At 43.1% G+C, this 25,902-nt stretch overlaps 3 protein-coding genes across 6 annotated transcripts in view; 2 read left to right on the forward strand and 1 right to left on the reverse strand.

Moving 5' to 3' along the window:
• Positions 1 to 412: 412 nt before the first annotated feature.
• Positions 413 to 2,849, reverse strand: LOC134067171 (protein yippee-like 5). 2 transcript variants are annotated; one of them, XM_062522272.1, is made up of 3 exons: positions 2,709 to 2,849; positions 2,049 to 2,222; positions 413 to 1,472 (listed from the first exon to the last, which is right to left on the reverse strand). In XM_062522272.1, exons 1-3 carry the CDS (start codon positions 2,847 to 2,849, stop codon positions 1,440 to 1,442), a joined length of 348 nt encoding a protein of 115 aa, XP_062378256.1. In that variant the 3' UTR covers positions 413 to 1,439. The 2 variants fall into 2 exon arrangements, with proteins under 2 accessions (XP_062378256.1, XP_062378255.1); XM_062522271.1 differs by having other exon boundaries at positions 413 to 2,222.
• Positions 2,742 to 21,707, forward strand: plb1 (phospholipase B1). 3 transcript variants are annotated; one of them, XM_062522262.1, is made up of 43 exons: positions 2,742 to 2,880; positions 6,904 to 7,009; positions 8,929 to 8,987; positions 9,171 to 9,237; positions 9,427 to 9,481; positions 9,817 to 9,851; positions 11,228 to 11,294; positions 11,540 to 11,591; positions 11,763 to 11,840; positions 11,994 to 12,059; positions 12,310 to 12,365; positions 12,559 to 12,628; positions 12,876 to 13,010; positions 13,518 to 13,586; positions 13,762 to 13,851; positions 13,998 to 14,058; positions 14,183 to 14,241; positions 14,469 to 14,542; positions 14,659 to 14,702; positions 15,102 to 15,210; positions 15,391 to 15,442; positions 15,556 to 15,636; positions 15,885 to 15,950; positions 16,146 to 16,246; positions 16,524 to 16,605; positions 16,764 to 16,868; positions 16,962 to 17,057; positions 17,231 to 17,302; positions 17,386 to 17,463; positions 17,888 to 17,948; positions 18,101 to 18,159; positions 18,248 to 18,315; positions 18,650 to 18,693; positions 18,846 to 18,945; positions 19,089 to 19,140; positions 19,267 to 19,347; positions 19,473 to 19,538; positions 19,666 to 19,760; positions 19,845 to 19,926; positions 20,246 to 20,350; positions 20,486 to 20,581; positions 20,689 to 20,763; positions 21,064 to 21,707. In XM_062522262.1, the coding sequence occupies exons 2-43, from the start codon at positions 6,982 to 6,984 to the stop codon at positions 21,328 to 21,330; spliced, it is 3,258 nt and encodes a 1,085-aa protein (XP_062378246.1). In that variant the 5' UTR covers positions 2,742 to 2,880; positions 6,904 to 6,981; the 3' UTR covers positions 21,331 to 21,707. The 3 variants fall into 3 exon arrangements, with proteins under 3 accessions (XP_062378246.1, XP_062378247.1, XP_062378249.1); XM_062522263.1 differs by having other exon boundaries at positions 6,904 to 6,986; XM_062522265.1 differs by lacking the exon at positions 6,904 to 7,009.
• Positions 21,708 to 24,510: 2,803 nt separating this feature from the next.
• The window catches only part of rab3gap2 (RAB3 GTPase activating protein subunit 2 (non-catalytic)), a 31,945-nt gene continuing 30,553 nt past the window's right edge, over positions 24,511 to 25,902 (forward strand). Inside the window, exon 1 of the mRNA XM_062523772.1 lies at positions 24,511 to 24,945. Within this exon, the coding sequence (XP_062379756.1) occupies positions 24,831 to 24,945 (115 nt within the window). The 5' untranslated portion in view covers positions 24,511 to 24,830. The remainder of the gene's footprint in view (positions 24,946 to 25,902) is intronic.

Here is a 25,902-nt window from a genome sequence, read left to right on the forward strand (position 1 = left end):
AAAATGACGACATAAAAGTTAACCATTGACGATACTTGGAAACCTTGGGAACGTTGCCTCTTCATGACTAGGCCGACGAAATGATGACTGTCAGCATCACTTTCAACCTGACACCACCGCGGTCAGATTTGGTTACACATTTTTCCCAGTTTCTAAATACATTCACCAGATTACACGCCGCAGTCGAAAGTAGTCGACGCAACAACATTGAAAAGCAGAATACAGTATCACAGTTAGGCCTACGCGGAAAGCGCATGTAATGTAAGGTCGAGAATGGGAAAGTTTCGCGGGTAGTCTACCATAAGTTTGTTTCAAACAATAAAAACTGTCCAGACATTGGAAACACCAACGCATAGGCAAAATAAAATGTAAGCAAAATTACCCATAAAAGAAGACAATACGTCTGAATTACTATCGTTGCAAGACCAGTCTTTATTCGAAATCAACACTGCTGAAGAAATTTGCACAATAAGGAGGGGAAAAGCAGTTTTAGGGTTTTTCCCCTTTAAATCTGACATCAAAAATGAACTTGTTAACAGCACTATTACTCAAAGCCATACTTAACAGAAAATGGCCATGTACAGTACTGACCAAATTGTTCATAACCATAACAATAGAAATAATTATACTTATACAATATATCATAACTATCTTATAACATAACACTCTTATATCACACAAATGAAAAAAGGAAGGAAGGAAAGGAAGGAGAAGCAAGGGAGAAATGGGGAAAGGAATGACAGCCTCATTGAGACCCTCCATACAAATGACATCATGGAGAATCACTTGGCCATCACACATACGATTCATTGCATACACACTTCCCATTCTAAAAAGTATTTAGTCTCACTCACTAACACACACTCACACACGCACGCACGCACGCGACACACACGACACACACACACACACACACACACACACACACACACACACACACACACACACACACACACACACACACACACACACACACACACACACACACGCACACACAGAGAGAGAGGTACAGTTACATACAGTACAGAGTGGAGCAGAACTGGACATGCAAACCCAGGAGTCTTTGTAAGGAAAAACTGTAAAAAGCTCTTTGTAGGATCCTCTCAAGCCAGCAATACAGATGCGAGTAGAACACACACACACACACACACACACACACACACACACACACACACACACACACACCTATGTCTACCTAGAAATTCACCAGAGCGAGGAGGAAAAACCATTCTCGCTGGTGTTGAGCGCAAATATGGGTTTTTTTTTCTATATTCTGTTGGTTTGAGTATCAATGTATGAGTGTGTGTGCATAAGTATGATAGGGAAAGATGACTCAAGTTTTGCGGTGTTCCACGGTCTTTTGTCATGCCACCTGGTACTGGAGCTGTTTATGCTACATTCACGAGTGCTGCGTGATATGAGAACATTCAGAGCGTGGCTCAGGTCCCTCTCTGTGCGTTGGGCTGGGTCAGCTGCATGGGGCGGGAGACACAAGGCAGGGACATTCAGTACAGCCAGTACAGGGTCTACAGTACAACATCTGCCCACGCCAGCAACAGCACATACGGTACACACGCAGAGAGAAAAGAGATTGAAAAGATGCTTGTCTGCTTTGTTGTTAACTCTTAAGAGACATGGGGTCTGTCTGGTATCTGTTGTCGTCTGTTTGTGGATGACATACTCTGTAAATTTGGAGGGAAAGTGTGTGTGTGTGTGTGTGTGTGTGTGTGTGTGTGTTGTGCACATGTTAGAGCATTTATGTGGCTCTGACACAATTGTGTTGGTTGGGGCAAGGGATACAGTGTTATCAAAAATATAGATATTTTTAAGTATTCAATATGTTTGGAGCTCAGCATGTCTCGGAGGCTGTCAGAGTATTGCTCGGAGGCTGTCACTGATATGTTGTGCACTTCCACATGTATACGTGTGTGTGCCTGTGTGCCTGTGTGTGTGTGCGTGTGTGTGTGTGTGTGTGTGTGTGTGTGTTAGTAAACGTCTCAGGAAGCGTCAGAGGGAACGTGCTCCTCGAAGCCCTCGCTCTCCCTCACCAGCGCCCGCTCCAGGATGACGCGGCCCTCCTTGTAGCGCTGGCTGTCCTCGGTGGCGAACTCGTAGATCCAGCCCAGCTTGCTGTTGCAGTTCTTGCAGCTCACGTCGCGCACCATGTGCCTCCCCGTCAGCATCACGCGGTCCTGCACCTCGCTGTACTGCAGGTTGACGACCTGGACGCGCACACACACACACACACACACAGACAGACACACACAGACAGACACACACAGACAGACACACACAGACAGACAGACACACACACACTTAAGATAAGTTTCTCTTTCGCAAAGATCATGACACCTGCACACACTGTACTGAGTGACAGATTATCTTCAGTCAGTTAATTCTATAGTGTTCCATGTGTAATCCTAGTAAGATATATTAGAGCTGAACATTAAGCCAGTGATTTGTACCTTGTACCGAGTGTGTGTGTGTGTGTAGAATTGTACATTTGAATAGTTCAGGGATTGTGTGTGTGTGAGCATTTATGTGTGTAAGTGTGCAGGTGAGTAGCCCGTTTGACTATGAAAATGACCAAGTAAGTATTTACACTGTAGTTATACATCTAGATGTGTCTGAGTATGATAAAGTTCCATTGCATTTGTTATGGTGAGGTTAGTGTGGTAATATGTGTGTGTGTGTGTGTGTGTGTGTACCTTGTTGAAGAGGAAAGCCCTGCCCGTGGCCCCTGTGAAGCGTGTGGAGATGAGCTCGGAGCGGTTGGTGAGGATGGTGTCGCAGTTGGCACAGGAGAAGAGACGTGTGCCTCCAATGTGGTCTAGAAAAATCCGCCCCATCACGCTTACTGCTGAGACACACACAGAGAAGGTAGATATTTTTTATACAGTTACAAGTGCAGATACATTCACCTCACTACAGAAAAGCACAAAGACACAATGACCTTCACACCAAATAATCGGACCTCTTCAGATGATTTTGTTAAATCTTGTCATATAATGTACAGCTAAAGGCCGGCTTACATTGTATGATTTTGGTCTGTTGTCAGAGTTGGACAGAAATCATGGGAGTTGTACTGGAATCACTATGTGCTCCCGTCAACTTACACTTGTTTAGTGTAAGGTGCCAATCATAGCAGTTTTAAGTCGCCGGAGTCGGTCTTTTTCTACGTTTTGCCGTTACGACAATATCAAACATGTTTCGGAAGTCTTCGCAAAATCATAGTCTGTGACTAGTTTGTGACTCTATGACTTGTCTTTCGATGTGAGAGGGTCTGAGACTGTAGTCTTTCAAAAATAATTTCCAAATCTTTGCAAAATCCTACAATGTAAGCAGCGCTTCAGACTCAGGCAGCCAGACTACTCACTCACACCAAGCGATCTGCTCACATCACTCCTATTCTTTCTCAGCTTCACAGGTTACCGCTTCTGTCCTGAATCAAATGAAAAAATCTACTTCTAACTTTAAATATATAAACTAAATTGTATATTTATCTTTTTTTGTGTTGTGTTGACTGTAAAGCGTTTGAGCGTAAAGAGTTTGAGAAAGGTGGTGGGTCACCTGTGAATATAGGGACGTCACTCAACAAAGCAGTTTTATTGAGAAAACATTTAGTGACAGACAGACACCTGCATATAATTTCACACCTTTCTTCTCTGGGTTAATTAACATCTGGCCTGTCCCGTCACCTGATCTTGCATCTGGATATTTGTCCCGTGCCAAATCTAATAACATGCGCTAAAAATGTGTTTGGGTGCTGGGATGCACCAGTCTGATGGTGTCCCTGGCAACAGGGCTATTTATAGCACAGACTCTGAGATCACCAGACACACATACTGGTACAGACACACACACACGCACACGCACATGCAGATATTAGGGAGAGAGATCAAGACTCAGACTGCAGGGAGAAGGACTCACAGTTCAAAATCACACACTCTAACCAACCTCCAGATCAACATCCACTAACCCCACCCCCATAAGGTTAAGATGACTTTCCTTGTACTGTTAGCCTACCATTCGTCAAATACTTCCACTGAAATAACTCTCTTCCACTGGTGCTAATTTGATAAACTAACAATATCATATTATGATTGATCCGCCTAATGTTTAATTAATTATTTACAACCACTGTCAACATCTCACATGTGGTGCAATCACACGCGGACTACCATAAATCCTCACAGAGCGCTCTATGATCTTTGTTAGTAGGTATTGTGAAGTGAGTTTCCTCTTCAGTCATGTATGTTGTTCACATGTAAAATGCATTGCCTTTGATCCCCCAAAAGAACTGTTTGACCATGACATCTACTAATCACACATGCGACCGATATCATATGAACTTTCTTTCTCTGTAAAGGAGAATGACGTCGCCCTCAGTTCCTATCGCATTTAAATGTACATTTTGGGAATGTCTGACTCAGCTGTTGTCTGACGCAATCAGATAAATAAAGCCAGATTGGAAGCAGGCTAGCATAACATTATGTTGCTAGTTAGAGAGAACTTGTGACGCTCAAGTAATGACTGTTCCTCTGGTTAAACCCTATCAATGGGTTATGTGAACAATTTCCGTCGAAGAAAGAGCGATATTTTGAGAACTTGCTACAAAACAGCTAGCTCATCTAGTGTCACGAAATGTGACCTAGCTAGCTAGCAAAATAAGACCGATCGCTCTCTCGCTTCGGCGTTGTATGTTCTGTGAATAGGCCTACCATTTCATATTCATTCAGACCACATCGTTTAATCGTCATACAACTGATATTTCTCACATTAAAACAATATTCTGTGAAGGAAAGCTGAGACCAAAAGACGACACGGAAGAGACACCGTGGCGTTAAGTCGCTCACCTCCTCCTCCTCCTCTCGCTGCTGTTTGTTGAAACTCGGATTATTCTGTGACAGCGACTTGTCCAGATGTGACAATCCTATAAAGCGCGCAAAACATGTGCAACTGTACCACTTATATGATTAAAGTTGTTCTGGTCGTTTAGGTATTCTTCTGAATGACAATGCGACGAATAACTAGCTTTGTTGTTCTCTCTCAGCTGGTCCCGCAGTTTCTATCAACATCCGGTGCGAAGCTAACAGCGTGGAGGTTAGACGTTACCTGATTGGTTCTTGCACTCAGCCAATCTGTATGGCTATCAACGTTGTATCAAGATGTCTATCCCTCTTGTCTTGATGGGCCTCATCGATAACGCCTCATACTTGACATTGCTCCTCAGTGTCCCACATCAGGTCGTTGCCTCATCTTCTTCAACAAATTGTTTTGTGAGGAAAGGCAAGATCTGCTTTTTTTGTTGTTTAATTTGAGCGGCCACTAGGTGGCAATGAAGTTCTTTATGTTATAGCATAGGCCTACATGTACTGTAAGCCGCCTAGCTGCTGAAAAGCTAAGATTGCTCATTGGTAAGTAGCTTTTCTCCAGGTATGTGCTCTAGAAGTCTTCTGTCTGAAACAAGTAAACACACAAGCACATGCAAGCATGTTCTCATGCACACACATGCACACAGGCAGGCACATAAACACTTCATCCACTCAGAAAAAGTTCAGTTCAGGTCCTATGGGGTAAATTGTTATCTGTGTACTATAATAAAACATGGTACAACTGCTTTTACTTCTAATTCTGTAATCTTTGGTTGATCATACATTTTATTGTATTTATTTCATATTGTAGCCTATACCTTAGTGGAGACCACTTAAAACTAATTGCTATAAAAGCTGATCTGACCACACTGAAGGGTTGCTTGTGATCTCTGTTAAACCATCATCGACTTTGTACGCATATGTCTGTGTGTTTAAATGAGGAGTTTGTGTAACGCTGAAATGAATACAATGACCTCCCTCTATCTAATCTCTGATCCGTTTGTCGCCCATCAGTATAGATACAGTCCACAGGTAACATTTCCTCATTCTCACCACTCATTCCTCGTTCTGTATAGATTTCTCCCTCTCCGGAGCGGTCCTAGAAAATGTGCTAGCCCTATGATAGATAATAACTCAATGTAACAATGTAATTCCTTGACTGGTCAAGCGAACAAGCGCACAAACAAAAATTGTTAATCTAGCTTTATTGGAATTGAGGGTGAGAGTTAAGTTAAATTATACTGTATTAGCGCTGTCCTCATCCAGGGGTAGTACACACACACACACGCACACGCACACGCACACGCACACGCACACACACACACACACACACACACACACACACACACACACACACACACACACACACACACACACACACACACACACACACACACACACACACACACACACACACACACACACACACACACACAGTGAGCAGTCCTTGATCTGGTGCCCAGGGCGCAGTTAGGTCACAAACGTACAGATGTGGATGTGGCAGAGCACTATTCACTGTTCAATCACCCCACCCCACCAGTCAGGGATCAAACTCGCCACCCTTTGGACACAAGTCTAACCCCAACCAGTAGGCCACGGATGCTGTGAAAAGCACAGAATCCAGTTGAATATGGACTATTCTTTCGGAATGAAATGCTGTATAGATAAAGGTCTGCTCTCTATTGCTGATGTTCGCGTCATGACATTTAATTGGTGATTTAATTGTGTTGTTTTGTACCACTATGGTTGGGAGGGGGAAATTAGGCTTTTTAAAATGTTAGAATGGTTCCATAAAGGGTATTAAAAGTTAAAAAGTCTCTCTCTCTCTCTCTCTCTCTCTCTCTCTCTCTCTCTCTCTCTCTCGCTCGCTCTCTCATGTATTATGTATTATTGTTGTAAAAGTTCATAAAACCACAATCTTAGTAAAGATCTGTAATGACCAATTATCTAATCAAAATGAATCTAATCTGATTTATTCTAATCTAATCTAATCAGAGCCTATCTTTATGCCTGTCCGCACTGCTTGCAGTAGACCGGCATGCAGAGGTCTGGTTTCTTCATCCTCCCATCTTCCTGTGACTATCATAACCCATAATGGAGATCACACATGCGGTATGTGTTGTTATATGCCTCAGGTATTAATGGTTTGTCTCTTTTTCTAACCATTCAGTTTAGGCTATAAGTCTCCTGTTTTAATTGTTTTAATATGTCTCTGATTAATTTTTTACAAGACGTTAGTGTACTCATGTGGTTTGCAGGTATGCTGTTGTGTCTCTTGGTGTTATCTAGGCTTCAGTCATGTGCGTATTTTGATTATGGCCCTTTGCCGCTCTTCCAGAAATGTTGCCGTTTATGTTTTCCTGTCTTTACTGTCGCTTAAATTGGGACAATAAAGTTACTCAACATGCACTTTTCCGTTGAAAGACACACACACACACACACACACACACACACACACACACACACACACACACACACACACACACACACACACACACACACACACTCCTCGCAACATGACAGAGTGAGATGGCTGAAGGACACACAAGCTGATAAAAGCCAGCAGTGGGGATGAGAGCAGCGTATGAGGAGGGTGTCAAACTGTACATCACCAGACAGTCCACAGCACCACTCTCTTACCAGCATTGCACCGCAACCATTCCAGCTGTGGCCATTCTCGCTACTGTAGATATCATGGGAACCCAAAGATGGACATTAGTGGCTATATCAGTGCTTCTGCTTTTCTCAACAGCAACAGGTATGCCTAAACAGTACAGGTCTGTTCCAGCATGGCTAGAATACACAATATGAATTAATAATTATATGTGGTTCTGATTGTCCTCAATTTTGTCAATTTTCTTTTCTGATTAATTTGTTATGAAATGCACTAATCAGAATGTATAATGGAGAGATGTTGAAATGAGATGTGAACACATGTGCATGGTTAGGTGCCATTCCATTTTACTACTTGTCCGATACACATTCATATTGATAATTTCTAAAGCGTTTTTGAACATCAGTATGTTTCTTCAGATTGATCATTAGACAGGCGTCTGTGTCATCCCTATCCCCTGAATTGTTGTAAAATCAGTCAGTAACCAGGCTGTTTTGACTATAAGATGTTGTTTAAGTCCTTTATAATATGCTGTCCATCATTAAATTGATTACAAAGGATTAAAGGAGACGTTTCTGAGTGCTCTGATAGTCTTTTCTCCAGGCAGCTTTCTAAGGCAGTACTCCAGGCATCTTTTGAGTGAAGGAATTGAAGTTTGAAAAAACTTTATTTAAATCATGGTGTGCAGAGGTAAAAACAATAACAGGTTTCAGCCGTCTAGGCCTCCCGTCTTGATGGAGAGTGCCTGGAATACCAAACTTTGATTGAAGAATGATTGTTTTACTCCTAGTAAATGTTGCTCTAAGTGGTGTTGGGTAACTTCTGTTGATGTTCAAACAAAACAGAGAGCTAGCTCGCCCTTCCCTCCTGTGCAACCGAAATTCTCCTCAACGTGCATTTCGTCAGCGATTGGCTGGAACAGCTTTTCATGTTCCATGGCCCAGGCTGGACCAGGCTGTTTTTGTTGTTGTTTATGGAGCCTGGGCTGTCCACAGATGGTGAAGAGATGAATGTTTTAGAAACCACGTAACATCGCTTAGAGCATCTTGAATTGTGTATGTATGTCAATCATCATGGTCCATTTGCAACTATTGCATCTGTAACGTTATTGTAATGAAAATCCAACTCAGCATGGGTTAAGTGAGCAGGAAGCACAGTAAAGATGAGGGTTGTAAGGCACAAAGGGTGAGCTAGAGGTGAGGCTCACTGAAACATCAAACACTTTAGAATTGACTGACTGAAGTTAATCAGTCACTCAGTACAGTGTATGCTCATGTCATGACCCCTGTGAAAGAGAAACTTAACTGAAGTGTGTTTGTGTGTGTGTGTGTGATTGTGAGAAAGAGAGAGAGAGAGAGAGAGAGAGAGAGAGACTTGAACTTGAACGTGAACTTGAAAATGAGTTCAAACAGTGATCACTCTGTTTTTGCCTTATTGTAGATGCTCTGGTGCCAGTTGGGGAGTCTGAGTCCAGCAGTCTATCCCAGGAGCCTGACCAGGTCTGCTCTGTGTGTTTATGAATGTGTGTGTGTAGATGTCGTACCTTGTGGGCATATTCTGTTTTTGTGTGGTTGTGTCAGTCACAGCACGGAGAGACACAAAGAGGTCAGATCTGTGATCGGTGTGTGTGTGTGTAACGTTGTAATGTAAAGGTTGTGTTTGTGTGTGTGTGTGTTCTGCAGAGCCCTGACATTTATCCCTCCTTCCTGTGTGCCTCCCCTGGCCCTTCACTATCCCCTCCATCCTCAGGTGAAACACACACACACACACACACACACACACATCGAAGCATACACACATACATAGCACAGATAACAAATGCACTGTTCATAATAGCTTAGAACTTATGACGTCTGTATGTCTAAATGCTCTGCCATATATCACAGTGAGTGTATTTACACCTTCTGACTGCCTATGATGTCCCTTTCTGTCTCCCAGTGCACAAAGTAAGGCCGTCAGATGTGGGTGTGGTATCCGCTTTGGGATTGCACAGGTACACACACACACACGCACACACACACACAAAGTGTCTCTCGGTCAGAGCTTAAAGGGATGGATAAAGCAATGATGCTTTGATAACTTTTTCCCACTAATCCTGAACAATAAACACTTACCCTTCACCTCACTGAGTACATGTTGGTTTGTTTGAAAGGAAGACTTAATAGTTTGTCCTGCAACTGAACTAACCGACATAGCATGACGATGAGAAGGCAGGGATATGTAAATGATGGAGCATCATTCAACTATTCCTCCCATCTTTCCATCTCTCATCTTATTTCATCACTCTCTTCTCTTTTCTTCCATCTCCTGATCTGCTCTGTGCTGCAGTCCACAAGCGACCCACGTTTTCCACATGATGGCTGGTAAGTTTGCATCGTTCTTCCATCCAGATAGATAGATAGATAGATAGATAGATAGATACTTTATTGATCCCCAAGGGGATATTCAAGAATCCATGTGTTGTCACGGCCGCCAACTTAGTAGTTACAAACCCTCAGATAAACAGTCGCATAACTTTTCACCACCTTAACCTCTGAGTGATCCCCGCCACAGGCCTTACATCTGTTGTTCAGTAACAGGTCATTCATATGAGCACGAAACAACCGTGCTTTCACTATATTCCTTTTGTTATTTATCAGCCAGATAATGGCACTTAGATAAAGACCGTGTCAGTGAGAGAGCCCCTCTGTCCCCCTCCTGTCTGTCCTTGTCTAATCATATGTCTGGCAGTTAAGGTCATGTTATGCTAATGAGGAGGTGGTGCTCTCATGGCTTTGGTTCATTTGACCATCAGTTAACTTCGAAACAGATGCTTTACTTTAGATGGACAATAGCAGTATGTCATTAACATAAAAACAAATCTAGACTGGAGGAAGTCAACATTTGGCGCCGCCAATATGTGACCTAACAGACTGGAACGTCAGGATGTACAGTATACAAAGAGAGGTGCATAGCTCTGATCAAGCAGTGATTTTCTGTATATTGGTAATTTTTGGTTTGCACAATGCTGTAAAAGCTTTGGTTTATTATTGTAATATTATGTATGATTACAACATATCAACTCTGTCATCTGTCATCTTTTTCTTGATACGGCAGAGATTATAGCACCTTAGATTACTGCGGAAATTATTAGGCTATCATTTCTTGAGCCATCGCTATTCAGACAACGGATCTCATTTGTACTGTGCCTCATATAAGAACCAACAACCAACTCGTTGCAGCTAAAAAAAAGAATAATGATTTCATTTGTTTACATTCAACTTGCTTGCCTATTCAAGCTATTAAATCAACGGAACCCTGCTTAGCTTCAGTCCTTGACATTTAAACATTCAAGGACTTATATTAATCATCAATTCTCCCAACCAATCAGTGTCCACTACACATGACACCATATTTCACTCTACTACTGTTTATGTTATCGGTTAAATTATCTGCCAATGGACCCTGATAACAGCAATCGGCACTTGAAAAGCTTGGTCCTCTTTCCGCCATGTTAAATCAAGGGGACATTACGTCAAGAAAGCAATATCTAGATCTAGATTACTATCCAGACGATAACAATTGAAATGATAAAAGATCATATCTGTTGCAGAATGTATTTGTTTGACTGTGTGTGTGTTTGCCGGAGTGAGAGATCGAGTGTATTGTTTTGAGGAGAAGAAGGGACATGTCTGTGACCATATTCTCTCTCTGCTCACTGTATTTTCTCTCTTTGTGTCCTGAACTCCTTCTCTTGCAGAGATCTTGTCCCTGTTTAATCCACATCTGGCCACCCTGCTTCCAGATGTGTCTACCTTCAAAAACAGGTAACAACTGTGCACACATCATCGATCTAAAAATGGTGTATGGTTTGCCATCATAGCACCTTTTGTATACATTATACGTGTGTGTGTGTGTGTGTGTGTGTGTGTGTGTGTGTGTGTGTGTGTGTGTGTGTGTGTGTGTGTGTGTGTGTGTGTGTGTGTGTGTGTGTGTGTGTGTGTGTGTGTGTGTGTGTGTGTGTGTGTGTGTGTGTGTGTGTGTGTGTGTGTATGCGTGTGTGTACGTGCAGGGATCTGCTTGAGCAAGCAGAGGATTTGGCTTCGTCCCTCAGCAGTCACGAGGTAATGCCCACATGACCACATTCCACAGTCCCCCTCAGTCTCACACTCAGGGTGTCCAGAATGTTCCTTGGCCACGGCGCTTTAAACTGTATGTCCAGTACATGCTCTCCTCTGCTGGTGCTGGTCTGTGCATGCTTGTGTTTACAATATACCTGTGTCTGTGCTGTGTAGGTTGTGGAAGGAGAGCAGTTCTGGAGGCTATTGCTTGTGTTCGTCAGTGTGGATGAGCTTCAAGTCTGTCCAGGCCAGGTCAGGCAGCCGATCACAGATCTCGCCAATCAATCATTCAAATGAATCTGTGTTTCTGAGCGGCTCAAACTCATTCTATCTGTGCTCTCCTTTCCACCTTACCCTGCCATCCCTCTCTCCTTCTCTCCCTCACCCCCCCTCTCAAAACCTCAGGAGGATGGAGCTGTGTCCTCAGCCACAAAGGAGGTGGAGGAGATGCTGAGCACCTTGCAGAGTCGGGTAAAGGCAGCACACACACATGTAACAGACATACAGTCGGCCACAGATTAACAAACTAGTACAATCTACTACCCATGTACTGTAGGGGTGAACACAGAAACATGCGAGATCAACAGTAGATAAAAATGCTGCATACTTCTCTAATGAAAATGTGAAGGGAAAAAAACAGTAGACCCTGCCAGAATTGTATTTGTATTTGTATGTATCATGTATTGTGCATACCTTGATGTACCAGTGTATGTTCCAACAGCTGCGTCACACCTTGGTCCGTGTTGTAGTGTGGAGCGAAAACAGTGAAGTGATCCAGTAAGTTAATTAGTGTGTGTGTGTGTGTGTGTGTGTGTGTGTGTGTGTGTGTGTGTGTGTGTGTGTGTGTGTGTGTGTGTGTGTGTGTGTGTGTGTGTGTGTGTGTGTGTGTGTGTTTATATATCTCTGTGTGTGGCTTTGTGTGTTTATGAGGTGAGGGTATTCGGTTCATGGTGTGTGTTCTGTCCCTCAGCACCTGTGAGGATGTTAGCATCTCAAACAGAGGGACACTGGAGAAAGCAATACTGACTGGTGCTCTGCAGGTAAACAATCAATTATACATTTGTGTAAATGTACATTGCTGATATTTATAATATACTGTAATAATATAATATTTGTAATGTTTATAATCATTACCTATTAGTTCTGATTTTCTGTGCTATGATGTGTGTGTGTGTGTGTGTGTGTGTGTGTGTGTGTGTGTGTGTGTGTGTGTGTGTGTGTGTGTGTGTGTGTGTGTGTGTGTGTGTGTGTGTGTCCGTCCCTGTGACTTGTCTGTGGCATGTTCAGGAGTCTTTGTCAGATTTGTTAGCTGCTCGTCAGTGGTTTGGTAAGAGAGACGACTTCGGTGCCGTACTGGTCTCCAGTCCCCTCACTACTGACCAGACGACTGACCAGCACACCCTCAGACTTTGGGCTGAGATGGTGAGTCGTTTATCAACTGCATCGAGTGCTCAATGCAATGCAAATTGCAGACTCAGTATTCTGAAAGTTATGTAAGTGATGTATGTCTTATTGCTTTGCTTTCATTGTGCAGTAAAACAGCTTTAGATATTTGTGCTATTGGAAGGACAACTATACCCAGGGTGAATGACCTCAGGGGATCATCTTTATTGTGCGAGATGAAATTGACTGATAGATGACCTTAGATAGAGAGTTTACACCCAGCTTTGGGCGGGGGCGTGGTTTGTTTGGCTGCTCTCCTGTCATTGTCTGCAGTCGGTGACATTTCACTGATACAACTGAACCATAGACGTCGTCCAGAGATGACAAAGATGGATCAGAGATAAATCTGCAATTTGATAACAGACACGACGACATTGATGTCCTTCCTGATGACAGTGGCCTCAAAGGGTCATGGGCAGGTGAAATACAGTGAGCGAATTGAGAAAAGGATCCTGTGATAACCAATCACCTTTGTGCTTCTTACAGCTGCAGCCAATGAAGGATCAGTCTGGAGTGTATAGTGATGACCTCACAAAGATCGCCTGTCCCACTGAGGTGAATAAACATTTGACCAGCTGACCTTTCACCTCCATTGTCTTATCAAATCAGATCTTGCTACAGATTTAGAGCTGGGAAAGTGATTTTTATCAAACATATTTCATTTAACATAATTAAATTGTGTAACCTCAGAAACTCATATCGTTTGTTATTTTTTTTCCTTTCTTTTTAGGAGATGCCGTACCTTCGCACCCAAGAAAACTCCAAGTCAGTCTCCCTGAGAATGACCACAGACACACAATCAGCGCCTCGACTGAATAATGTGAGTTTCTCTCTCACTCTCACATTTAGTTTGCCCATACATCAGTGCTTTCTTTTTCATCGTTCTTCATTTTTTCCCGTTCACAGCAAAATACCATGAAACATCTCACAACATTATTTTGGCTTATATGTGTGTGTGTTTTACAGGTCACTGGTAGTGAGCTCCCCTGTGTGGACCGGAACCCCTCCCCTTCAATCCCCACCTCAGGTAAGTGGCCAGTTACTAGTGCCCAGGAGACGGCCGTGGACTTGATCCATGGGCATGATCCGGACATGATCCATGGGCTCACCATCACTACTCTCTGTCATCTCTACTCTCTGTCTCTCTACAGTTCATGCGCTGCGCCCAGGTGATATTAAAGTGGTTGCAGCCTTGGGTGACTCCTTGACAGTAAGTGAAAGTGTGTGTGTGTGTGTGTGTGTGTGTGTGTGTGTGTGTGTGTGTGTGTGTGTGTGTGTGTGTGTGTGTGTGTGTGTGTGTGTGTGTGTGTGTGTGTGTGTGTGTGTGTGTGTGTGTGTGTGAGAATGTGGGTGTGTGGGGGCAAAGCAAATTGGCTCTCAGCAAAGTATGATCTCTAAAACATTTTTTGATGTCATTTCCTCCCCTGTGCCCCATAGGCAGCCAATGGTGTCGGATCTGCTCCCAGCAATCTCTTAGACGTCATGACTGAGTACAGGGGCCTGTCATGGTGGTGAGTGGGCTCATGGATCCCTCTCCCAAATGTTATGCTAAGCTCAAAAACAGGCCAAAAACATAAACGTCCTTCACTCCCATTTGATTGCTTTTGTTCTCCATCTCTTTTCTCAGCATTGGGGGCGATGAAAACCTCACCAACGTCACCACTCTCCCCAGTACGTAATCACGTCATACATCAGTCTCTATGCCATTAGTTATACTTACACACGGAGAGAGAGAGAGAGAGAGAGAGAGAGAGAGGGAGAGAGAGAGAGATGAATGCACCATAATATCAGAGCAGAGTCAATAAAACAATAAAATGTTATTGTTTTATTATCATGATAGTGAAGTCCAGATTTTACACTCTCATTTGGACAATTCGGAAGTGATGTCTCATAGTCCATGGGGGTACCACCACAAATCAGAATACACTACAGTTCCTCTTACATACAGTACATCTTCATAAAGACTATGTGAGATAAAACATAAGCTATAACATAAACTACATCTGTGTGCGTGAGTGGACATAAATTGATCTCACTGCTAAGGTTCTGTTCTCCCCTGTGTGTGTGTAGACATCTTGCGTGAATTCAATCCATCAGTGGTGGGCTTCTCACTGGGGACAGGAAGTGAAAACTCACCAAAGGCTTTTCTCAACCAGGCTGTACCTGGAGCCAATGCCCAGTAAGTCTGTCTATTCATCTCTCTCTCTCTCTCTCTCTCTCTCTCTCTCTCTCTCTCTCTCTCTCTTTCTTTCCCCCCCCCCTCCCCCCTCATTAAAGTCAGTTAGTTAATCTATCTGTGCGTGAGTGACATTGAAATGAATCGGGAGTTTTACTGACAGTAATTGTGTTCCCGTTCCAGTGATATGCCAGCACAGGCACGTGTACTCATTCAGAAGATGAAGAATGACTCAGTAAGCTCCCCATACATCTGCTCACCCACACTCTTTCACTCACAACATTTGGTAACCTGTTCATGAAATCTGAAATCTGTTCATCTGAAACGTTGTCTTTCTCTGTGCTATAGAGAATCGATTTCCAGAATGACTGGAAGATGATTACTATGTTCATCGGAGGCAATGACCTGTGCGACCACTGCTCTGACAGCGTAAGTGCACTTTATAAGATATTTTTATTTATTTCAATTTGAATGTGTTCAATTTGCAAGCGCTTTTATCCAAAATGAGGATTAGCATTCAAGACACATAGTAGACACTTAGGTGTTTTGTCTACAGAGAGGCATCTCTGAATGGGCACTCTAAACAATGAACCCAAATAGGATAAGTCATATGTCAGATATATCAAACACTCCCATACTCACACTAAACAGAAATACTTTTGTGTACAACACTGCAGCTGTACTTCTCACCTGGGAACATTGTGAGTCGGGTCCGGGAGGCCCTGGACATCCTTCATGCAGAGGTGAGAATCTGACGTGAATCACATCAAACGTCACTGAAAACAGCTTCATTTTTTTCTTGAAAGTTGTGTCCCTTTATGAACTTGTCTTCATATAGTCTATATGAACGTATATGATTGTGTGCATTTGTACAGAACCTTGTGTTGCCATGACTTGTCTCTGTCTATACGTGACCATATGCCCTCTATATCATTTAGGTGCCCCGAGCTTTTGTAAATCTCGTTGAGGTGATGTACATTGTGCCTTTGAGAGAACTGCACCTGGACAAAAGTGTCAACTGCCCCACATTTCTGGTTAAGTGAGTACTCTATATGTTATCTTCTTTCTGTCTTTCTTGCTCTTATGAAGTGGTTCACCAAGCTGTAATGTTTCAGCAGTAATTTCCTGTGTATTAGCAAATGCAAAAGCAAAACAAAACCACATTAATACCACATTAAATGCCCTGTGTATTAACATCATAGCTAAAGAAATTTGCCAAAAAATCAGTGTATAAACCTCGGCTAATAGTGTGTTGAATGCGTTGAACGTGTGTTGAGTTTGGTTTCAGTAGTAATAGTTCTGATGTTGGCCTGTAGTCTTCTTTGCCGGTGTGTGATGAAACCCATAGAGGGGACTCAGGAGCTCCGGACACTTGCGGATATCAACAGAGCCTATCAGGTAATGAGGGAAAACACTGTATTTCTCTACTGCACATACAGGCTCATAACAACACTGACTTGCTTCAGGTCTGCACACACAGCCACAATTTCTCAACATTTGTCATTTGTAATACGTGTTTGTGTGATTTTGTGTGTGATTTTGTGTTTATGTCTTAGCGTGGCATGAGGGATCTGGTGGACTCGGGTCTTTATGACAAACATGACAACTTCACAGTGGTATTGCAGCCCTTCTTCAGAGAGGTTGTGATCCCCCTGCTGGAGGTAAGGAGTATTGCATGCTCACCTTTGTTCCATGTCCAATGGCTGCTGCTCTTCATTCTCCTTAATCTTCCTCTCTGTTGTGCTCTTTGTCAGGATGGCCGTCCGGATCGGTCTTACTTCTCGCCCGACTGTTTTCACCTCAGTGAGAAGGCTCACGCACTGATGGCTCGTGCCCTCTGGAACAACATGGTGACGAGAAGATCTATATAGCATCTATATAGCATCACACATCACCACACCAGCCTTCAAGATCATGGACACAAATAACCCAGGCTATGCCAAGTTATTTAATGTAGTAATCTCTCTCTCTCTCTTTCTCTCTCTCTCTGTCTGTCTGTCTGTCTCTCTCTCTACTGTACCAGCTTGAACCAGTAGGCAACAAGACATCCACGTATGATTTCTCTGCAGGCTTATCTCTAGAGTGCCCATCTCAGGTAGGCTTTTCAAAACGCTTAGAAAGATCCAGAAGAGGGCTAGAGTGCTTAACATTCCTTAACCCTGTTTTTCAAAACGCCAGAGCGCCCCCTATCTGCGGACCTACAAGAACAGTGACTACACATACCCAGGACCTCCTACTGATCCACCTCCACCCAGTGTAAGGATCTCTCTCTCCTTCAATGTCCTTTTTAAGACAACCAGCTATTAGTTACATGGTTATACTTCCCTTTCTGTCATTAATCACGTGATCAAGTTAATTTTCTGTGGTAATCTGGGAGGTGTCACAGAAAATACAGTAGGATACAGGCTGAAGAAAAAGGCGACTTCTAGAGACACTTACCTGTTGCCATTTAGAACATGCAGCACACCTCAGTGGCTCCAATTTCCACCATTTATCACTCGACATATTGCGGTTCAGGGAATCTTCCATCTCATGGTGTGGGTGCCATCTAAATTTGTGTCAATTTGCCCGTCTTGGAGCCACCTGTCAGATGTTTAGTGGAAGCCACTCAATCTGTCATTTTCTCTGGGCTTCACATGTTCACATCCACACAATGTCCCCATCTTTTTGCCTCCTGTAGAACTGGGGCAGTGATTTCTCCTGCACAGATACAGCTCCCTCCCCCACCGTGCCCACATCAGGTGAGTACGGATCTCCAAGCAAGCTAGAAATCAGATGTAGATGTGAGGGACTAGAGTATGAGATTGAATTTTCTAGAATTTTCTCTAGACAATAATTCCATTGCCATTAAATGACTATAGTTTGTTAGGGCCTAATACTTCTCTCCTCTCAGTTCACAGACTACGACCTGGAGATATTAATGTGGTGGCCTCATTGGGAGACTCAATCACAGTGAGTATGGACGTTTTGTGTGCCCATGTGTGTGTGTGTCGATGATCGTATTATTTTTCATCTTACGTAAATGTCTCCCCCACTGTAGGCGGGCTTTGGAGCGAAAGCTAAGAACATATTGCAGCTTCCAAATGAGGAGAGAGGAGTATCATGGAGGTGAGCTGTCTAATTCCTAAATCACTCCCTCAGTAGTGGAACACTCTAGTCCATCTATCTATCTATCCATCCACCTGTCTATCTATCTATCTATCTACTGTATCTATCTATCTATCTATCTATCTATCTATCCAGCCTTCTTTGTTTTGTAATACTCATACGCCACCACAGAGGCCCATGTTTGTCATATGTGTTCTAAACATTAGCAATACTGCACAGTGCAGCACTGAGCTGTTCCATACACAGTCCATTAGTTCTGTGAGTAGATACTGTATCTAGTCGAAGGGGTGCATGTCTCTGATGATGCTGAAAAAGAGGTTGCTTGTGTTTGCAGTATCGGAGGAGATGAAACCTTGGAGACGGTTTCTACTTTACCAAGTGAGTGTGCTCAACTGATTTTTTCCGTCATATATTTTTTTCTTTTTGTCTGTTGTGTTTCTTTTGTTCTCCTATTCACTCCATTTCTTTCCTGTTGCTTTCATCTTTTCACCTGTTTTTCCCCTCTGTTATGTCTCTGTGTGATATTCCAGATATTCTGAAGAAGTTCAACCCTGATGTCTATGGTTTCTCCAAGGGGCGGAGTGGAAGGCCAAATGGTTTTAACGTGGCAATTAGTGGGGCTAAAGCAGGGTAGGTTGCCACACACGCACACACACAAGCGCGCACACACTCATGCACACACACACGCACACGCACACACACACGCAGACGCACACACACGCACACACACACACACACACACACACAATGTCAATGTCTTCTGTCTTTTCCAGAGGGATCCCAGGACAAGTGCAGGATCTGATTACAGCATGGAAGAATGACAAGGTATGTAAACTTCCAAAACCGATGGCATTAATGACAACATAATATACTGAGCTATACATGTATATAGACAAGTGATATTTGTCCCACACACTCACTTATCCACAATACTCACATTTCTATCTTCAGAACGTGAACTGGGAGAATGACTGGAAGCTTGTGACTCTGTTCATTGGAGGAAATGACCTGTGTCAGTACTGTCACAACAGGGTTAGTGAAGATATGACAGCTATGGGTTTTAAAGAGTCCAGTTTGTTAATGGTATATTAAGTGACATGATCTCTCTCTCTCTCGCTCTCTCTCTCTCTTGTTCTCTCTCTCTCTCTCTCCTTCAGGATAGCCTCTCTACTTGGAACTACACAAATTACTTGAGGGAAAGTTTAGACATGTTGTACAATGAGGTGAGACCACTTACATCTCTTGGTTTGTATTTATTATCCTGTTGAAATGAAATATGCTTAATTTCCAACATGACTGACTTGTTTGTTTGTTTGTTTGTTTGTGTGTGTGTTTCTGTATTCACTGTAGGTACCCAGAGTATTGGTAAATGTAGTAGAGATATTGGAAATTGAAGACTTGCGTAAAATCAACAGCAACGGCCTGGGTTGCACAGTTCTACAACCGTATGTTTCCATCTTAACTTAGTTTAATGATTGTAAGTGCACATTATGCAACTCTGAATACATTTGTAATGTTGTGTGTTTCAGAAACCTGTGCCCATGTTTCATTCAACCTGGAGAGAATTCTCCAGAGTTATATGAAATGAAGCGGATCAACAGAGAATTGCAAGTGAGGGCATTCACCAGCTGACACTATTACATTGCATTGCATTACATAAATCGTCACACATTTGACCACTTAGTCTTAGAGTAAACTACCCACAGGAAGTAATGGAGCTACTTGGGGTTGAGTGCTCTGCTCAGAAACACAGACACAGGTTGCAGCCCATAGGATGACCAACTTTCAGGGTCTCCATTTATAAACCCAGATCCACCATGTATCAGCATGTTCATAAACACTTGCAGGAATGCATTATCATCTGTGTCTGTTTGTGTGGTTCTATGTGAATACATGTGAATATGGTTTTATGTGTTTGGTGTTTGTTTAGGCATACACTGAGGCTTTGGTCGATGGCGGACGCTATGACGGAAGGGAGGACTTTGCTGTGGTCAACCAGCCTTTCTTCCAGAACTCTGTAGTCCCCATGACCGAAGTAAATGAAGTGTCCTTACACTGCCATACACACACATACGCACACACACACAAATACACAGATACATGGCACTGTTTCCCTACACATACAGTGCACATGCCAAACGCAACTGTTGTTTTGTTGTTGTTGTTACAGGCTGGCCAACCAGATACCGATTTCTTCTCGGTGGACTGTTTTCACTTCAGTGAGAGAGGCCATGCAGGGATGGCCATAGCACTGTGGAACAACATGGTGAGAAAACACCCACGGCTCACTAAACCCACGTTGCACTGCAACCCTCACGCAACACACTCGTATTGCCATGCACTTAAACCTGCCATTACTCTCACTCCTCACAGCTGGAACCAGTGGGCAGCAAGCAAGTCTACAACAACTTCACACACGACCGCAGCAAGATCCAGTGTCCTACAAAGGTCTGTTTATAAGCTGCCAAAGACAACTTGTCTGTCTTCTCTAAAGTAGGGTTTAGACCAAAGATTTGCGACGAGACGAGCCGCGACATTTTAAAACCTTGCAACTGCGACTTAACATGTTGAATGCTCTGCGACGGCTCGGCTTGCAACTGTACGTGCAACATTTAATTCACCACTGCAACTCAGTCTCGTCGTGTCGGGAATCTTTGGTGTTAAGAGAACCATATACAAATCATATGATGACATTCCCTGTTTGTGTAGAATAAAATTATGTTTTTTTCTGCCCTCTCCCTACATTAGGATCGTCCCTTCATCTTCACCCGTGTGAATAGTGCCCCTCCAGGGCCCACCACTCCTCCAGTGACCACCACTGCCGCCCATGTTCCAGACACCCCGGCGCCCCTGGAATGCTCGTCTGGGCTGCCTTCTTGGGCCACTGCACTGCTGACCTGTGCAGGCCTGCTGCTTGGCTGGGCGGTAACTTCCCTGACCTTTTACTGCCGTAAGCGCAGGAGCAGGAAGAACAAGAAGGCATTGCCATCAGTGGAGATGGCCTCAAAGTTCTGATGCAGAGAATTCATTATGATCATCACCATCAGAATCAGAACCAGAATCACCTGACTCTTTAAGCACATAGTGGGCACACAGCTTCCTCACCTTCACCACGTACAATCTTTCACATTCTCCTCATGTATGTTTTTTGATGTTATTAAGTTTGTTTGTTATGAAGATTGTTGTATTATGCCCTCACAATTCTTACTGTTTTATTGTGCTCTAACATGTCAACTCTTCTTTTAATATTATGGTTAAATACTTAACAGAAAAGCTTAAATGCAAGATACAGCGTACTAACAACTACTATTGATATCTACTACAGTTATAGTAGAAGCTGATAGTAATTCGTTCAATATTTTTAAATGGGAAAAATATATTTTAATAAAAAAAAGGTTGTCTATATTTTTTGGGTCTTATGTGTCCTTTTTCCTCATCAAGAACTTCCTGAAGTTCTCAAAGGTCAGCCCCTTTTAACTCTGTAAACCAAATATAAACAGTGGCATGCTTAAATAAGAAGAACGCATGGCCAAGCTCAGGGGCTGAAAATATACTATGTAATGATAGCCATACATAGCCTAACAGGGTGGAACCCAACAGGGTGCTTCAAGCAGATGTGTCAAATGAAATTGAGAAAAATAAGGGAGAGAGATGGACTTTTGTTAGAAGTCTTGTTATCCAACATCGCTTAAATAAGTCTTCCTCAATCCATCTGATGTTATTCCTGAGCTATATTCTACTAGTGCAACATACAGTACATCACTCCAAAAAGCATGTTATGGGCATCCATCTACTGTATCTGTCCACCTTTTTATTCCTCTCATTCTTCCATGACGTTTCTCACTTAAGTAAGTTAGTGAGCTGGTGAAGGGTGTTTCCCACTAAAGTAAGTTAGTGAGCTGGTGGGGCCATGCCAGCACCGTGGGCCATCTCGTACAGGTGCCTGAGGTAGCCGCTGAAGGCCGCGTGCTGCTTCTCGCCTCGGACCCAGAGGGAGAGGAGCACCAGGAAGCAGGGCACACCCAGGCTCGCGTGCAGGAAGCTGACCAGCCACACGATCAGCAGCAGCACCAGCAGCCGCACCAGCAGGATGGTCATCATGCACAGCCACCGGCCCGTCCGGCTCCCCCTCAGCCACTGCGTGACCTGGCCCTGCCGCTCTTCAACCTCGTCCTCCAAAAGAGTGGACCACTGTCAGCAATGGTTGTACTGGGTTGTAATTCTTGAACATTTATATTACGGTGAAATGTATTAGCATTAGTAATGCAGTAATCTGTTAAACAAGCCAGTTCAGTTCAGCTCGTATCCAGTTGAAGCTAAAATTGGCAGCATTTTTTTCTTTTTCCATTGAAAAGACAGAAGATGAAATCAACAGAACCTAGAGTTCCTTAAGGGACAAAATACCAATCTGGAGCCTTATTTCAAATATTTGCAAAGCGCAAAGATTATCAACAAGCATACTGTAGTTCTCATGCATGAACTATAGCTGCCATGTTAAATCAGCTAGTTATTAAACTAGTTGGTTAATTTAGTTAGATCTAAGACTTTGCATTTTTCCCATCAAACAAATGAGGTGCCCCTGGTATGCATGTCACCATGTCATTACACCTACAGGGTCTGCTACCTGCCACTGGCTGAGCTGCTCCTCTCGTCTCCTCTCGGGACTCACCGACCTCCGTCTTGGGGGAGACTTTGATCTGGATCTCGGAGAACGCACCACACATGCTTCCATGTCTCTGCCTCCTTGTCAATGCAAGTGGTAGGCTACATTTTACATGATCAGAATACATAAAGACACACACATTTGTCGAATGATTTACTCATCGTTCTATAGTGACCATTTTGGGATCTTCAAAAGGTGTTCAAATACTTTTTATCCTTATAATTGAGCCAACGCAGCACTCTCCTTCTCTCTCTCTTCGGTGTTCAAATACTGTTTACTGTACCTTACATATACCTTATTTATAACAAATTAAATATTACTGGGCTGTAGTTTGTATGTTAATGGTCTTACAGCACAGTGTCTCTCTCTCTCTCTCTCTCACACACACACACACACACACAGACACACACACACACACACATTTACAAAGAGGATGGATCTACTTTGAACAGTCAACCATAACCATAACCAAAACCAAATTCTTGGGTAGCATACTGTGAATGGTTTCAGTAAAGGTCAAGAATCTACAGCCTAATCCTCAACCGGCAGGACCTCTAACAAGCTATTGAGCATTTTGCCATTAAGTTGCTAAAAATGTAACATGATGTTCAGCACCTAAAACTGGATAACATAGGGCAACTCACCGCTTCTGTCCCCTGTGTTGTTCTGTGTCAACAACACTGACAGTAAACTACACACTGTTCCAGTTTGTGATGTCACAATTAGCTGGACTGAAGTAGGATCATGATTATTATGGTTATGGTTATGGTTATTTAGCAGACGCCTTTGTCCAAATTATATGGTGATCTTAAGGTTTTCCTATATATATAATATTATAAATCATGAGTAGGCCTAGCCTAAACATTTCTTATACAATGTGCACTGCAGCAGATTTTAACATTTTGACACAACACAACACACCTTGTTAGATTGATAACATGCATGGTAACCCTTAACTCTAAGCTAACAATTTGGACTAATGAAAAACTAAAGGAAAAAAGCTTTAAAAAAAAAAAAATCTAATCAAAGTTACATAGCCTTACCTTACCTTAGGACCTAGCCTGATTACCATCGACTTTCAAAGGCTCTGCGAGACTTTAGTCTGACCAACAGCCTGTGCTAACACGGTTTCTTGTCAGCGCTGGTTGACCCGCCTCTTTTAAGTGCCTCGGTTTGCTACTGGTAGATGTCAGAAAGCGGATTGCCGAGTTTAAACCAATAACAACACTCTTTCCGCTGCCTTGAACACGCCTCTACCCAGAGCCGTTGGAGCTGCTCAAAGTTGATTGGTTCTCGACCAAAGGGGGCAGTTCCGCAGATTTCGGGAACTCAGAAATCCTTCTCAATGAGCAGTTGACCAGACCAGCAGCAAAAGCCTGAAGGCGTTGCGTCACTGGGAGGGCGTGCCAGGCTACTTAGGACCGACAGATAGCTTGCTGAGGTTTATCTTCCATATCGATAGAGGGCGACACGTGGGCCATTTTGCCTTTACATGTGATGTCACTGGTTAAACTCATCAGAGAGGAGGGGAGGGAACACCTAAGGGAAACATAAGCAACAAAAACATTTTTTCTTACATCTTCGCTTTACGTTACTTGTCTAGCTATGTTTATTCAACTGAATGACAGTTTAAAAAGTCACGAGTTGCAACCTTAGAAATCGATACCAAAATCGATGTGTCCTTTTTCAAAGAAACGATAAAAACAAGCTTGTTAACTTCTCAACAACTTTACCTCAAGCCTGCCAGCGAGCCAGCCACATCATAAGGCTTGTCATTGCCCTTTTGAACTAGCGTTAGCTAGCTAACATTGGCTAGCAGACTCTCTCTGCATCCAGCTGGACTAAGACCGATATGTCTTGTTGCCTGACGGAGTTTTGTCGGGTCCAAGAGCTCAAGACAGTTCACGAGTTCTTGTTCCACAATAAGAAAACACCAGCACCGGAGGGGAACAACAAAAATCAAACAGGTTTGTTAACATTTTTACGTTATTGCAAGGTAGGCAACTGCTGCTCTACCAGTTTATGTAGCTAACTAGCTAACTATCCAGCTAACGTCAGATGACTGATCATGCAGCTAATTGTAAATACAAAACATTAGCTGGTGACATTAGCTATATTTGTTTTGCCATACATTTAAGATAGCACAACATGTTTTCCCGTCTTTAGAAGAAGGCTTTAACGTAACATTGATGGACCTTTTGGACGAGAGGCAAGGAGTCTGATATTTGACAGTTTACTTAGCAAATGGCTAATGGCAATGCTAATCAGCCACATATGCATGTCTTGAGTTTTCACTTGCTAAAATGGCATATTTCAGCCATTGTAGACGGAAGCCATAATCACTAGATGTGTGCGGTTGAATAGAGACAGGTAATGAGACAGAGAGCGGTATCTGCAGAGAACGAGGGAAGGGAGGGGGCGCTTGCCCTATGTTGGATGAGTCATCCTCAGAGGGCAGTGTAACCGATGACTAATGCAGTGTTACCTGAAGGAAGAAACACATTATGAATGCTATGAGTGCTTTAAAACAGATCCTGGTATTTTTATTCTCATTCACGAATACCATATCGGGTGTGTTGTGGTCATATGAACGGTGTCACTGTCAGTGCAGTGAAAGTCTCCTTGTGGACTGACAGTAAACATAGTTGCACATCACATGCGGAAGCCATACCTTGATGTTTGTTTAACAGATCACGAGAGGCAGACCGGACTAGTCGCATGGTAAACATTTCAGGATTATAAATGACAATCAGGATTTGCTGGAGGATTCTTCAGGATTTGCAGTTATTTTTGCAGCTATGAAATACACATGTAGGCTTATGTCTGCACTCGTGTCTTTGCCCTCTTGACTGGTGCAGTAGCAATTCCTTCCTAAGCTGTAGCTTGAATGTTATTCCTGTAGATAAAAGCATCTTCTGAATGAA

The sequence above is a fragment of the Sardina pilchardus genome, chromosome 20, assembly GCF_963854185.1.
Source record: "Sardina pilchardus chromosome 20, fSarPil1.1, whole genome shotgun sequence".
NCBI classification, from domain to species: domain Eukaryota; kingdom Metazoa; phylum Chordata; class Actinopteri; order Clupeiformes; family Clupeidae; genus Sardina; species Sardina pilchardus.